The sequence below is a fragment of the Acanthopagrus latus genome, chromosome 13, assembly GCF_904848185.1.
Source record: "Acanthopagrus latus isolate v.2019 chromosome 13, fAcaLat1.1, whole genome shotgun sequence".
NCBI classification, from domain to species: Eukaryota; Metazoa; Chordata; class Actinopteri; order Spariformes; family Sparidae; genus Acanthopagrus; species Acanthopagrus latus.
In genome coordinates this window covers 11,925,356-11,940,477 of record NC_051051.1, presented here as the reverse complement: position 1 = coordinate 11,940,477, position 15,122 = coordinate 11,925,356, and the positions used below count along the sequence as shown (strand labels likewise).

The 15,122-nt window shown below is 42.8% G+C and overlaps 1 protein-coding gene across 10 annotated transcripts in view; it reads left to right on the top strand.

Annotated features, from left to right (window-relative positions):
- Positions 1-15,122, top strand: part of fryb (furry homolog b (Drosophila)) — a 62,825-nt gene that overhangs the window by 35,918 nt on the left and 11,785 nt on the right. For 6 of the 10 annotated variants that reach the window (XM_037119075.1, XM_037119068.1, XM_037119070.1 and 3 more), the window contains exons 15-45: positions 305-476; positions 568-700; positions 900-1,007; positions 1,167-1,293; positions 1,770-1,883; positions 2,121-2,285; positions 2,560-2,646; positions 2,756-3,015; positions 3,167-3,356; positions 3,864-3,988; positions 4,817-4,874; positions 4,971-5,062; positions 5,369-5,541; positions 5,731-5,891; positions 5,994-6,104; positions 6,255-6,409; positions 6,667-6,766; positions 6,901-7,072; positions 7,253-7,509; positions 7,587-7,733; positions 8,315-8,483; positions 8,576-8,663; positions 8,827-8,900; positions 10,181-10,331; positions 11,554-11,657; positions 13,506-13,597; positions 13,758-13,851; positions 13,974-14,193; positions 14,373-14,524; positions 14,703-14,890; positions 14,977-15,071. In XM_037119075.1, coding sequence (XP_036974970.1) covers positions 305-476; positions 568-700; positions 900-1,007; positions 1,167-1,293; positions 1,770-1,883; positions 2,121-2,285; positions 2,560-2,646; positions 2,756-3,015; positions 3,167-3,356; positions 3,864-3,988; positions 4,817-4,874; positions 4,971-5,062; positions 5,369-5,541; positions 5,731-5,891; positions 5,994-6,104; positions 6,255-6,409; positions 6,667-6,766; positions 6,901-7,072; positions 7,253-7,509; positions 7,587-7,733; positions 8,315-8,483; positions 8,576-8,663; positions 8,827-8,900; positions 10,181-10,331; positions 11,554-11,657; positions 13,506-13,597; positions 13,758-13,851; positions 13,974-14,193; positions 14,373-14,524; positions 14,703-14,890; positions 14,977-15,071 — 4,334 coding nt within the window. The remainder of the gene's footprint in view (positions 1-304; positions 477-567; positions 701-899; positions 1,008-1,166; positions 1,294-1,769; positions 1,884-2,120; positions 2,286-2,559; positions 2,647-2,755; positions 3,016-3,166; positions 3,357-3,863; positions 3,989-4,816; positions 4,875-4,970; positions 5,063-5,368; positions 5,542-5,730; positions 5,892-5,993; positions 6,105-6,254; positions 6,410-6,666; positions 6,767-6,900; positions 7,073-7,252; positions 7,510-7,586; positions 7,734-8,314; positions 8,484-8,575; positions 8,664-8,826; positions 8,901-10,180; positions 10,332-11,553; positions 11,658-13,505; positions 13,598-13,757; positions 13,852-13,973; positions 14,194-14,372; positions 14,525-14,702; positions 14,891-14,976; positions 15,072-15,122) is intronic. The other 4 variants (XM_037119072.1, XM_037119077.1, XM_037119071.1 and 1 more) reach the window with 1 other exon arrangement.

The window sequence follows — 15,122 nt, the reverse complement described above, 5'->3', positions numbered from 1 at the left end:
TAGGGTTGTGAGATTACAAACCATTAATCATGTACTTTATAAATTACTATGTAAACTCACTTTTAGTTTCAAAACCCTTGTTGAGCAGCACTGAATTATTGAATATGTTTAAAAATATTCATCCCAAATAAACAGTTAGTTACAGTATTACATATTCTGTGTCCTACAAAATAAATTTTGCTTGCTAATGTGTATGGACTGCCTGGTGATTTGCTGCCAGACTCAGTCCCTGCCACACATTTGCCATTGCTCCTGATAAATGGACTGTTTGGCGTGTAGTAAGGATGCTTCATCTGTGTTCCAGCGTATGAACATCGGTCTGCGGGCATTCCTGGTGATAGCAGATGCTCTGCAACAGAAGGACGGAGAGCCCCCAATGCCCAACACAGGAGCCACTCTGCCCTCTGGAAACTCTCTGAAGAAGAAGAAAACATATCTCAGCAAGACACTAACTGAAGAGGAAGCCAAACTAATAGGTGTGTGTGTGTGTGTGTGTGTATGTCTGCAGGCATTCACGACAGAGTCATTTGAATGCAGTCTCTAACTTTATGTCTGTGTCCTCCACAGGCATGTCCTTGTACTACTCCCAGGTGCGAAAAGCTCTTGACAACATCCTGAGACACTTGGACAAAGAGGTTGGTCGTTGTATGATGCTCACCAGTGTCCAGATGCTCAACAAAGAACCAGAAGACATGATCACGTATGTAACTACAAAGCATAACAACTGTTTTTAGCCTTTTAGTGCTGAGGGATTTTTTTTTCTTTAATGGCATTTGGTACATGATATTGTGATCTGTACATCTATTGTTAAAATAACAAACCCGTATTTTGAGTTAGGAAATTCACAAATGCCTTAAACAGCTTTTAGCATGCTGAAGGTCCCTCTCCATCTTTGACAGTGGTGAAAGGAAGCCTAAAATTGACCTGTTCAGGACGTGTGTGGCTGCCATTCCTCGGATCCTTCCTGATGCCATGTCCAAACCTGAGCTCATTGACCTGCTGTCAAGGTGAGTTAGAGACAGGACAACTTCATGTCTGGCTAGCTAACATACTATTCATTTACAAGACACATCTATCCTGAGTAAATCGCAGATTAAAAAGTATTTTTTGTTGGAAAACCCACATGAAGATGTGAAGTATAATTTAGGCTGTCATCTGTCCCTCAGACTGACGGTGCACATGGACGATGAGCTTCGTCTTATTTCCCAGAACTCCCTGCAGAGCCTGCTGCTGGATTTCTCAGACTGGAGGGAAGACGTCCTGTTCGGTTACACACATTTCCTTTTGCGTGAGGTAAGACTGGCAGAAAAATGCAGCTTTCTCGACAGTAAAAGATAACTGTATATCCTGCGTATGCATTTGTTGCACCTTCTTTATGTGTAATTGGTCTCTTCCGTGTCCATTGAGTGATTAATCATCACTGACTTTCATATTTTTGAAATGCCCAACATTTAGAACTACACAGAATCCCAAAATACACCTGAGAATGAAAGAGGAAAGACATACAAAACTCAAAATTGGCACTTTGCTTCCTTATTTCTTCCTTTTCACTTCCTTACATCAGTTGTTTAAAGCCAAAATTTCAGTAAACATTTAAGTTAATACTGCAGAGTGTAGCTTACGCTTGCAGAACTTTCATTTGTGTCACAGAAGGCCTGTCAGAAAAACTCAGAGTCACTGAAAGCTTTGTCCTTTTTAAATAAACAACATATACAAACTCATTGAAATTGTCAGTCCCCTGATAAATGTCCCTCTCCCAACTATTCCAGGTCCAAGACACCCATCAAGGTCTGCAGGACGCATCTGTGAAGCTCCTTCTGCAGCTGCTCACACAGTGGAGGTTAGCTCTGCAGCTCCAGGGGAAGACGCGAGGTGGAGTTGAGGTTTGTACAGCTAATTGTAACACACTTCCTACTCTTTTCTTCCTGTTACACCAGTTATCTGGTTATTCGTTGTTGAGATGACAGTCTTTTTTATTTCCTTACTTTAAAATGCATTGATCCAATGATGTATCTTTCAACTTAAATGTTCTTGTCAAGTGCTATGATTAAAAGGTGACCGCGTAATATTTGTAACTCGAGACTAACTTCTCCTCCTTCTCTGTGTTTCCACTCCATCAGTCGAGCCCCAGGCTGCCTGAGCGAAGCCCTCACTGCTCAGTGCTCCATGCAGTTGAGGGCCTGGCCCTGCTGCTCCTCTGCTCGTGTCAGACCAGCACAAGGAAGCTGGCAGTTGGCGTGTTAAGAGAAATTCGCTGCCTCTTCACAGCACTTGGCCACGCTGAGGTATGACACTGGAAACGCTCATTTTCCCCAAACAAACTCAGCATCAAACTATTCACCTTTATGGTTATCTCACCTTTTAAAATGTCTGCATAGTGACAGTGACTGGCAAAATACCAAGGACAAATATTACCATTACCTAGAAATGGCATGATGTAAGGAGAGCCCTCTGACTGTCGCTGTGATTAGATGTGCAGCATATGCACCAGGTGAATTCTCTCACATTATATGACGCTGTTATAAAAATAGCTGATTCTATAAATGTCCTCCCCTCCAGGACGACGACAAACCCATGATAGAGGTCATGGACCAGCTGAGCCCTGCTGTAATGGACAGCTTTGTTCACGTGGCTGTGTCTGACTCAGTGAGTGTATTTATATTAAGAGTGTGATCACAGATTAGTGCATCAGATGGATAATTTTTTTTCACAATCTCCCAAATGATTTATTTTGCTCTTGAACTCCCTCCCTCAGTCAACGCTGCCTCTCAACCACCATGTTGACCTCCAGTGGCTGGTGGAGTGGACAGCTCGACTAGTGAGCAGTTCCTACGATGTAAAGAGCCCCAGCCACGTGTGGATCTTTGCCCAGTGTATGAAAGACCCGTGGGTGCTCTGTCTGCACATCTTCTTGCGCCAGGAGCACCTACCCAAGCACTGCCCCATCGCCCTGGGATACGCCTGGCCCTACGTTTTCACACGACTGCAGCTGCTGCTACCACTGGTTGACCCCAAGTACAAGAACACTTCTTTTTTTCAAGCATTTAACATTCATTTAACAGCCAAATATCTGTATTATCTCTATGATCATGTGTATCATACAGCACATGATCTTTTTGATTCAAATATCTGACCACCTTCCTGTTCTCCTTCTGTCTTTCTGCAGCAGTCCTGTAAACGCTAAGAAGACCAGCACGGCGGGCTCCAGTGACAGCTACATCTCTCTGTGGCGTAACTACCTGATTCTGTGTCTAGGTGTGGCTAAGCCGAGCATCATGTCCCCCGGTCACCTCAGGGCTTCCACGCCAGAGATCACTGCCACAACGCCCGACGGCAGTGTCACCTACGACAACAAGGTGTGTGTTTGTACTGCAAAAAGATTCCTGAATTTACGAGTAGTCAGATATCAAAATAGTTGGCACTCCATTTTGTGTGGATGGACCAATTGTTGAAGCTCAATTTTTATTTTAATGTTACAGAAAATAGTCAGGACATTACCCAGATCTGAAGGTGTTGTCTACAAATATGTTGTTTTCTTTAACCAGTTTACCCAAAATATCCAATTTATAATGCTATATAAGGATATATAACCTCACATTGGAAAAGCTTTAACCTTGAAGTAATTCAATTCACAACGTCGATAAATGTGATTCAAATTGTGAAGAGTAATCTTCAGGTAGAGAAACATTTTTACTTCATCATCTGAACCCTTTTCAAGAAAAAAAAAATTCAAGAATTGGAAATCTAACTTTTTGAAATGGTGAAAAACCCAGGACTAGTTGGAAATGACAGTGTAATAGACACAGTGTGTTAATTTTTTTAATGTGCCTGATACATGTTTGTGGTTTGTTTTTATCTCTCAGGTGATAGGCACTCCCTCAGTAGCATGGCTTCTGAAACAGCTCGTCCCGCTGATGAGAGCTGAGAGTTTGGAGATCACAGAGTCTTTGGTGCTCGGTTTCGGATGTACAAACGCTCTGGTCTTCAGGTACGGGAACATGCAGACTTATACAGTGACAACACACGCACAGCTCGTGTAACACACATCAGACTTGGGTCATATTGTTTCACTTACTAGATGTCAAATAATTTGCTAATTAAAGAAACAGAAATGTGATTTAAAGCTCATGTGGATTTTCATGAGTCAACAAACTGCTGTTTGTTGTTGCAATGCTGATCCAGGCCTGTTGTTTGTTGCCGTAGAATAAACACATAAAGTCTGTTAGGAGGGAATGACACTGGACAGACTGATAGATTACAATATAAAATGGATGATGTGCTAGGTTTAGCCCTCATCTCTTACATAAGAATGCCACAATTCAGCAGCCTTTTTTGCACTCCCCTCTTCTTCTGTTAGTTATTCCCATCTGTCTTCACATTCACTTCATAACTGAGATGCCTCAGTGACACTCAGGGGGAAAAAAAAACTGCGTCACAGATGTAGAAGACAATTCTCAGAGGGACAGAAATGTATCACATTTTTTTTCACAGGACAGAGGTTCCATTGTGACACGGAGGTATTTCATTTTAAAGAGATCAGCTATGTTTAACCTGAAATGTTTTCCAAAAGGGCGCTCATTGTTATTAAAAAGATTAAGGTCTCCGCTGACAAATTTGTCTGACATTCCTGCGTTTGAGGATTAGTGGTTTGATGGCATGTGACGTTTGGGTTGCACAAGATGAGATATCTGTTACAAACCATTCAGTTCCCTGAAATCAGACTGTCCTCCATCTGCAAGTGAAGGAGATTCGATCGGCTTCATTTAGCGATGAAGCAATCAATTGAGCTCTGCTCTCTTTGATCCTGTGTTTATAGGGAGCTAGTTGAAGAACTGCATCCACTGATGAAGGAAGCACTGGAGCGTAGGCCTGAGGTAAAACACACACATTAACACGTCAGTTTTGTTTGTTTGAGGACTTAAGATTGTTCCAAATACAGCAGTTCACTTAAAACCTATGTTTGTTTTCAGAACAAGAAGCGCAGAGAGAGGAGGGATCTTCTCAGGCTGCAGCTGCTGAGGATCTTTGAACTGTTAGCTAATGCGGGAGTAATCAGTGACAGGTAGCACACACGTTTAAATTTCTGAGTGTCCTCTTGATATTTTTTTTTTCTTCGGTCTTTCCTTGTACGCGTGGGCTCATGCATTATTTCAGTAGCAGGTGCAATATTAAACTTCTGATATCATGGGCAATATCACCTTTTTATTACTTCTCAGTGTCACTGCATATACTCCTTCTCCTATTTTTGTGCACCTACTTTCCTAAATTGTCTCTTCACTCACTTGCTTCCTTTTGTACCTTCTGGCCTTCTGATGATGACATTCCCTACATCAACGAAGATTTCAATGACTGACCTTCTCCTTTACAGCACCAATGGAGCACTGGAACGTGATTCCCTGGCACTGGGTGCCTTGTTCCTTGAATATGTGGATCTAACCCGGATGCTTCTGGAGGCTGAGAATGAGAAGGAGCTGGACGTGCTTAAAGACATCAGAGCCCATTTCAGCGGCATGGTGGCTAATCTCATCCAGTGTGTTCCTGGTAAATCATTTTATTACTTTTTCTGATGTTATATATCATAATACATTTGTCTGTCAGCGGTAAATGATCTAGTCGCCGTGGCTGCAAGAGTGCTTTGCAGCCACAGCCCGAATTTACAATTGTATATTTGAACCTGTCTCCTATTTTGACCTTTCATGTCCCTTTCTCGCTTCTCTCTCATCCTCACAGTCCACCACAGGCGCTTTCTCTTCCCTCAGCAGTCTCTGAGACACCATCTCTTCATTCTCTTCAGCCAATGGGCTGGACCCTTCAGTGTCATGTTCACTCCCCTCGATCGTTACAGCGACCGCAACCACCAGATCACTCGCTACCAGTACTGTGCATTAAAGGTAAGCAATAACCATTTCTCAACACTCAAACGTCTCATTTGTTCTTGTTATCATATAATAAAAATGCCTTGGCTTTAACCCCTTTGTCACTTTGTCAACCAGGCCATGTCAGCAGTTCTGTGTTGCGGTCCAGTGTTTGACAATGTTGGTCTCTCTACTGACGGTTATCTCTACAAATGGCTCGACAACATCTTGGCGTGTCATGACATACGGGTAGGTAAACTCTGGAATCAACTTTTTTATGAAACTAGCATATTAAGAAGCTTTAACACCAAGAAGTTATCATTCAAATCTTAGTTTTCCAAAAAACTTTGCTCCTTCTGTGGAATAATCACCTTACATAATAACGTGTGTTTGCCCCAGGTGCACCGTCTGGGCTGTGAGGTGGTCATCTTGCTCTTAGAACTCAACCCAGACCAAATCAATCTGTTCAACTGGGCTGTGGACCGCTGCTTCACTGGATCTTACCAGCTTGCATCTGGCTGCTTCAAGGCCATCGCAACTGTCTGTGGCAACAGGTAGGGAGTCATGCATTTGTAGATGCAAGATACTGAAGATCAACCAGCTCCAGGGAAACCTATGTTTTTTGCTTTTTTTTTTGCTTTTTTTTAGAAATGTACTATAATCAAGGTAAACAAATACCAGTTAGTATTGTCTTGATTATAGGACTTGCAAAATCATCCAGAACACACTGATAACAACTATCTGTTCACATTTATTGAACTGGTGTTCATTGCAACTAGCATCTAACGACCATTTTTCCTTACTTTCCCAGGAATTACCCATGTGACCTTGTGACCTTGCTCAACCTGGTCTTGTTCAAGGCCTCAGACACCAGCAGGGAAATATATGAGATCTCCATGCAGCTGATGCAGGTACATACAAGACACAGAGAAGAACCACACCGTCAAATAATACATATTTATTGATCACACGCAGAAATGTGGATAAGAGCATGTAGCCAAGATCTTGCAATGCTTTCTGTAAACGATCAATATCATGTGTGCAGGTGCTGGAGTCCAAGCTGTGTGCGTACTCTAAGCGTATGGTAGAGCAGAAGCCTGGAAATATTTTGTATGGAACGCACGGCCCCCTGCCTCCCCTGTACAGCGTCAACCTGTCTCAACTCTCCATCCAGCTGGCCAGCATGTACCCGGAGCTCACTCTGCCTCTTTTCTCAGGTACACCTTTTACGCTGAGGCACATTCGAAACTTCCAAGAGGCCATTATTCTTCCTGAGACAGTTGTTAAATCCCAGTGTGTCTATATTGTTGTTTAACATCTTAAAAAAAGAGTCGTCAGCTTCGTCAAGGTACTTCAGCTCCCATTAATTTCTCTGACATTTTTTTTCCTCCTTGTAGAGGTGAGCCAGCGTTTCCCAACCACCCACCCCAACGGCAGACAGATCATGCTGTCCTACCTGCTGCCGTGGCTCAGTAACATCGAGCTAGTGGACACAGGGCTCTTACCGCCTGCCTCAAGCCCGTGCACACCAGAGGAAGAACCTCACGGCCAGGGACAGGGCGTGAGTCTGTCTCCGTGTCTGAGAGGTAACGGCTGGGGCTCCCTGCAGGCGACATCACTGGTGCTCAACAACCTCATGTTCATGACTGCGAAGGTAAGTGTTGAAAATGACTCATTTTCCGATTAAGTTTGCAGCCTTTCAACAGGATTTTCTGCTTTTTACATCATCAGTACGGAGACGAGGTTCCTGGGCCGGAGATCGAGAATGCCTGGAATGCATTGGTGTCCAATGAGAGGTGGAGCAACAACTTACGGATCACCTTGCAGTTCCTTATCAGCCTGTGTGGAGTCAGCAGCGATACCACACTGTTGCCTTATGTAAGTGTTGTCTGCAGACACTGAGGCACTGCTCTAAAGTTGTAACCATGAAAACTGAAAGCCCCAAAGGAATTTATTTGTAGCGCTCCTTTTTGAAACTTGTAGTTTTACACTGTGGTTTTTGGTCGAATGTAGAAAATATAGTAAATGCATTGTAGATTATTTACTCCACAAGAGTAGCTGTGGTTCTATCAACATATTTCTACACACATTTTGAAGTATCAACAGTCGATGACATACTGGCATGCAAGGGCTGATTCAACGGTGCCTGCAGCCTTAATATTGTGTTTTCATAGTTTGAGGTTCGTCACACATGACTTAATTTACGTCATGTTGTTGCACTCTCTTCTTCTGCAATGATTTATGGTTTCCTGACTAGAGAGCTGATGCTACCAACTCTGCAGCAACTAATAATCTCATAAAGGCAGTGTAGAAAACTGGCATTTGACACATTTGGATGAAAATGCTAATGACAAAGATACTTTGTTGGTGTGTTTCATTTCATGAACATAACAATGATCATAGCAAATATGCAGCGATAATGTGAGATAAACCTTTTAATGTGTTTGTGTCTGTTTCAGATTAAGAAGGTGGTGATCTACCTGTGTCGCAACAACACCATCCAGACCATGGAGGAGCTCCTGTTTGAGCTGCAGCAGACTGACCCGGTCAACCCTGTGGTGTTGCACTGCGACAACCCCCCCTTCTACCGCTTTGCTGCCAGCAACAAAGCCTCCACTTCGCAGACAGGTAAAAGGAGAAGTTCCTGTCATATCCTGTCGCGTCTGTGATTGACTGCAATATATTTCTGATGATCCGTCTCTGAAATGTATTGTGTGTAGGCACCACTTCCAGCAGTAACACTGTGGTGGCTGGTCAGGACAACCTGGCGGACACAGATGAGTGCAAGCTGAGAGAGAGTGAAGAACGGTTAGTATTAAAACATTTTATATATACTTAAATATTTTTTTTTAAAAGGCTGAATGTCTCTCAAGACACTCAACGTGTCAAACATGTCAGCATCGTAACAGTTACAGAAGTGTGCACTTTGCAAACCGTAAATTTAACTTGAGTTTTCATTCGTTTCTCTCAGTAGGGCGAGGGCTCACAACAGACTGGAGTCTCGCTACAGCAACAGCTCCGGAGGCTCCTACGAGGATGAAAAGAGTAAGTCTTTTCGTGTCTCGTGAGAATGAATGTACAAACTTGCTGGCCTAGTACAATGTGTACTCTCACACAGCCCATGGGGACTCACAGCTGTTTGTTACATGGAAGGAACTCCAAGACAAAGATTCTTCCTGTCAGTTGATAATGGTCACCACTTACACCTAAGACCTTTATGCTATATGTGACAAATCACCTCGACACAGATAACAATGTACAGACTGACATTTGTTTAAAGAGTCTGTGTGATAGGAAGTCATACTAAAATAAACACAGTTAACTTTACTGCTGTGGCCAAACTGAAACCTGGGTGTGCCATACCCTGCATTTTAATTGCTGTTGTTTATCAGACATGTTAGCCAAGGCCCAGCACTGTCTGCTATGTCACAGAGATAGATTTTACCGCAGCCACACTGATGGCACTCGGTCTATCTTTTGCAGGCGTCTGTGTTGGGAGGCTTCCAGGCAGAAGTCTGCTGCTGTAGTCCTCATGTGACTAAGCAGAGTTGTACCCAGAATTAAATAAACCCTGTGATAAGGTTACGTACTGCCATTTACATCGGCTAAATGTTGTTTTTACACTCCAGTTTATTTTGTTCGGATTGAGCAAAGGACATAAAACATTTAAATTAGAGAGCTTTAGAGGTGCTGGCACTATTTTTGTACAGTAAGCTACTTACCAGCTTGTATAGTAAATTAGCCGGGCGTAGTTTAATCTTTATAATGCATAGAAGTGAGTTAAATTAATCTTCTCATTACCTCTTGACACAAAAGCAAGCAAGCCAATTAGTCTATCTGAAATGTCAAACCTTGCCTCTACATTACATATTAATATCACCAAATTAATACAGGTAAAAGAAAGATTTTGATTTAACAAGAAGTACTTTTATTTTTGCCTTTTAGTAGATCCTGCTTGCTCCAAAATGTCATTAATAATCTGTGAAGGATTTTCTTTCGCCAGTTCACCTCTGTATACGTGTACATTGCATTATGTACATTTGTTTAAAGATAAGAAAATGAACAGTAACCTAGTACTGTTATTGAACTTCACAGTGTGTGCGACGTTGTTTAAATGCTTGGAGCGCGACTGAGCTCATGTTTGGAATTCCACGTTTTGAATGGTTTCCAAATGAGTTGTCACTTTAGCTGTTTGTTATTGTTTTGATTCACATGGGAAAATGTTTTCATGCTTCACAGTCTGTGTTGAGCGAGTGAACCTGTTTGTTTTTGGTATGTGTTTAATTTTTGATAACAAAATCTTGGTATTGGATTGTTTTTCATAGCTGACCCACTCCCGCCATACGCTGGATGGCTGCTTGGCGTTCTGGAGACCAACCATCCTCAGCCGCTACCCATGCCTATTAACGGAGGCTGCTGGGCTCCTCTGGTCGACTACCTCCCAGAAACCATCACACCTCGAGGACCGCTGCACAGGTCTGCACGAACAAACACGGGCACACATTGAGCAGCTCGGAAGGAAACGCAAAAAATCACACTCAGAAAACAGTGACGTTGTTATCAGTAACAGTAGAGTCAGTAAAGAAAGGTATTCTCTCACAGACCAGTTCCACCTACTCATCGACTCATAAACTGCAGCACAGAATGAAACCGAGCGGCTCGCCCTGTCTCTGCTATGTAGAGAATGAATATTAGAAGGGACTCTACTCATTTGTCTTCTCCGTCTCTCTTGACACCTTAAAAATCATTAAAATGAAAATGAGATTCAGCTTAGATTTATGATGCGTGTATTTACAGGAGAGCAGGCTGTTCGAATACATTAACACGGCTTTGTATTCATACAGTTTCTGTATCTGCAATTTGTCATGTTTATTCTCATTAAGTACAACAGAAACCTCACAATCACAACACAGTGTAAACACAAAAAAACTGTTTCTAGAATAGGACTTGAGATGATGATGTGAAATCACGTTTTTGCATCTCCGGCTGCATGTTGAAGCTTCGTTGAGCAAGATACCGAACCCCAAATTGCTCCTGATGAGCAGGTTGGCACCTTGCATGTCAGCCTCTGCCATCAGTCTGTCATGGCTGGAAAAGCGCTTTAGAAATGTCCAACAAGTGCAAATCAAAATAAAACAACCAAACAAACAAAACAGTAAAACAAAAGCGGGAGAGATAAAAAGTGAGCGAGAAAAGAGAAAATGAACAGCACAATAGATTTATTGAATTTCTGTTAAACTTGGTTAATGATTTTTTGATTCACTTGCTTGGTTGTTTATATCTCGCATGATCCTCTTACTCTTATGTGTTTTTACTGTAGCGTCTGGTCTGATGCAGCAGATCTCTTACTTAAAGTTTCTCCCCCAGGAGACAAAAAAGTAACCTTAAGTTTCAATTGAGCCTGGCTCTTTTATTCAGTGATTTGTGGTGCAAAATAATGGACTAGTTTTTTTTCCCTGCCATTGTCATCTGAAGATAATTAGACAATGTATCAATGATGAAATTCATCGTTGGACTCAGCCCTAATTTTACTGATGGTCATTATTCTTTTCTTGTTCTTTATGCTGAATAGCTGAACATGTTGACGTCAAATGGGCTTTAAGGAAGGTCATGCAGCTCAGTACACCACCCCACCGCCTATGGAAGGAGCAAATGTTGTCCATTTTTTGTGCACTCACTCGTGTGTGTTTGTTTTCAGGTGTAACATTGCAGTGATCTTTATGACTGAAATGGTGGTGGACCACAGTGTGAGAGAGGACTGGGCTCTGCACCTGCCCCTACTACTACATGCCCTCTTTTTGGGTAGGAGTACACGACACACACACGCACACGCACACACACACACACACACACACACACACACACACACACACACACGCACACGCACACGCACACGCACACACACACACACACACACACACACACACATACCTCAGCTTTCGTCTACATTTCTCTTGAAGTCTGTGGACCTTTTAAGCTGATTGATCTGGAAAAGTGAGAACAAAGGAAACATCTCAAAAACAGCCTAAATACTTTGGAGAGTGCAATATTTTTACGTGAAAAACTGGTCAGCCCTATTTGCTCAGAAAAGTTCTCTATCTCTTATCTCCCAATGAGGTAACACGAGGTGGACTTAAACTAACAACTAAAAATGATAACATCAAATGTCGTCTTTCACTGGGCGTCAACAGGGTGGTTCCCCCCACAACATACTCCAAAAATAACCTTGATGTATTGCAGGTATTTTCTGTGACGTCCAATAAGCTCATAGCGTGACACAGACATGGAGGACAGACCATTCTGATGTGTCACACAGACACAGACACATTCCCCCGGGTCTGCATTTTTCACCACGACTTTATTATCTGACACGTGGACACATACCTCTTCTGTCAACTGTGCAGAACTGTATTATTATGCACGCTGCATATTTAGCATACTTACCCTCAGGTTCATTATCATCCAATCTGTGTGCATGAAGATGTCTAAGAGTCCGTGCTGCATTGTATCAGGAGAAATTTTTTATTTGTGCTGTTTCACCTCTGACCGGAATGCATCGCCTTGGTAACTGTACACCTAACTTGCAGGTGATGTTCCCGATAACAGGTCAACACAAAACAAAGCATCGCCTTATGACAGATCAGTTCTCTAGAAATGGCCTCATCATATAATAGCTCAGTGCGCAAACCCCTCCAGGCAAAGTCAAAACCATTTGATTGTTCATTTTATTTTTTATACCTGTATCATCTTACCACAGAGATGGATTGAGGCACTCAAGCCTTGTACTTGATATAAGATATGAAAGTGCTGCCTTGATTTATGTTTTAAAGATTCTTAATTATTTGCTTCAAGGTCTGTTGCAGTCACATTGCACAAAGTCCGAACAAGACTCAAACTCTCTTTCACACTTTATAAGAATGGATCCAAGCAGCATACTGATAAAATAAACAAATATAATTGTTGACAGTTCTACACATGTCTTGATGCTAGCGCACTCATAAGACTGCGAATACTCTAGGACTGTTTTTTGTAGCTGTACGTCAGTACGTCCTGCATTCGCTAACTGTAACTGTGTTGCTTTGGGCCTTATGTATTTAGCATTTTCTGTTTTTCTAATTTAGTCAGTTCTCAGTTTATAAAATATTTTATTTGCTGCCAGTGGATTTGTTTATGGTTGTTGGCCACCAACAACTCAACCTTTTATGTGACTGGCTCAAGGCTAGATGTCAAAATTCTGGGTTTACTTGTCGAGTTTGTAACAACCTTTGTGTGACTACTTAGCATGATTGCGATTGTTAGAGTTAGTAAAGCAAGTAATGAAAAGATTGGAGAGTCTGCTTCCCTTCTTGGGAGTGAAGCATAACAACAGTCCTTGTAAATTATGAATTTAAGAAACTGTACACCAACATTTCTGCGCACCACAGCAGTATCAAGATTTCACTTCTCCTCATACTCTCCCGTATTGATCCTTCTATATAATTCCTAAAAGTATAAAAACTTGTTTTTACAGCTAGGGCATGTAGGTAATGTCAGCATTGTTACAGGTTAAACAAAATCTTAAACAATCATTATTTTTCTGTGTTTCTCTTCTTCTTTGTCTGTATGTGTACCCACATAATCTTAATCCTGTCACTGTCTTTCATTGGTCAGGTCTGGATCATTACAGACCCGAGGTGTATGAACACAGCAAACGTCTCCTTCTCCACCTCCTCATCGCCCTCTCCTGCAACAATAACTTCCAGGTCAGAATGCGATCCTAATAATAACTGATAACTGTTATTTTTGTGCCATTTTAGCTTGAAGTAACATCGCATCTTTTATAATGGCAATGGGAAGTCATTCTTTCAAAAATTCAGCCATGTTGCTTCAGTCACTGAAGGATATTTCTTGGGGTGATTACAGGTAATAGCCTCAGTTCTGATGCTGACGAGAGAGATCAGTGACAACAAGACCCTCACCATAAAGTCCAGCTACCACACCGAGTACCAGCAATCACGTCAGTAGAAAATACTCGACACACATTTATTAACCCTGCATCGGTTTTCTCATGGGAGAGCCAATGAAAACATGTGCTGAAACAGTATTTGGTAACAGTATGATTCGTAATTATTCCTTCAGACGCACCTGACTTCCTGCGAGAATGGCAGGCATCTCCGGTGGTGGATTCCGGCCTCAGCTCCACCTCCAACTCTTCTTCTGCCAGTCTGGGTGGCGGCAGCACTGCAGGCAGTGTTGGAAATTTGCCCCTTGTGACACCTGACGACCTGGAGGACCTCGAGGATGCGCCCAATGAGACCGACGAGAAGACGAACAAACTCATCGAGTTCCTCTCCACCAGGTACGTGCGGCTCCACTGGTGTTGAAATTGGTGAAACTGTGCTGCTGAAGCGATGTTTTGGTGCACAAATGTTCGTGCAGGTGTGTTCGTGAAGTGCATGTGTGTGTCGTGCGCACTGTGTGTGCATATTTAAGTGCTTATGTAACATGTATGTGGTGCTACTGGTGGTGGGTATACAGTGCCTGGAGTACTGCTTTGTCGTTGCTCAGAGCGTTCGGGCCGCTGTGGGTGCACGAGGACATCACGCCAAAGAACCCCAACTCCAAGAGCACGGAGCAGCTCTCCAACTTCCTACGCCACGTTATCTCTGTCTTCAAGGAGTCGAAATCAGGTGTGGAACTGACCATGTTAATCCCAGATGTCAGAAATATCAGGGCTCACTTCCTACAGTGATTCACGTGTAGTGTTTTGAAAATATTTGTTTAACACCCTCTGTGGTGTTCTGCGATGACCTAGCCCGTCATCCTTAATGTATCCTAATGTGTCTTCGTTCCCACCTCTTTCTCCAGACTTCCACCTGGAGCACCAGCTGAGCGATGTGGCTTTACAGACGGCGCTGTGCAGCTCCTCACGTCACTACGCCGGGCGCTCTTTCCAGATTTTCAGAGCCCTCAAGCAGCCAATCAACAACCACGCAGTCTCCGACCTGGTCTCGCGCCTCGTGGAGGTGGTGGGAGAACACGGGGACGAGGTGCAGGTGAGAGAGGACGAGTTAATGTGTGGTTAGTTAGCAATTATATGTGAGAACAATTACAGCACTAAACAACCAATTACGTGTTTCAGGGCTATGTGATGGAGGTGCTGTTGACGCTGGAGTCGGTGGTGGTGAATCTGGCAGAATGTCTGAAAAACAGCGACCTAATGGCAGCTCTAACCAGGTAGGCCACTGCTCTTTATGAGTGAAACACTGGAATGAAGCAGTTTTGTTA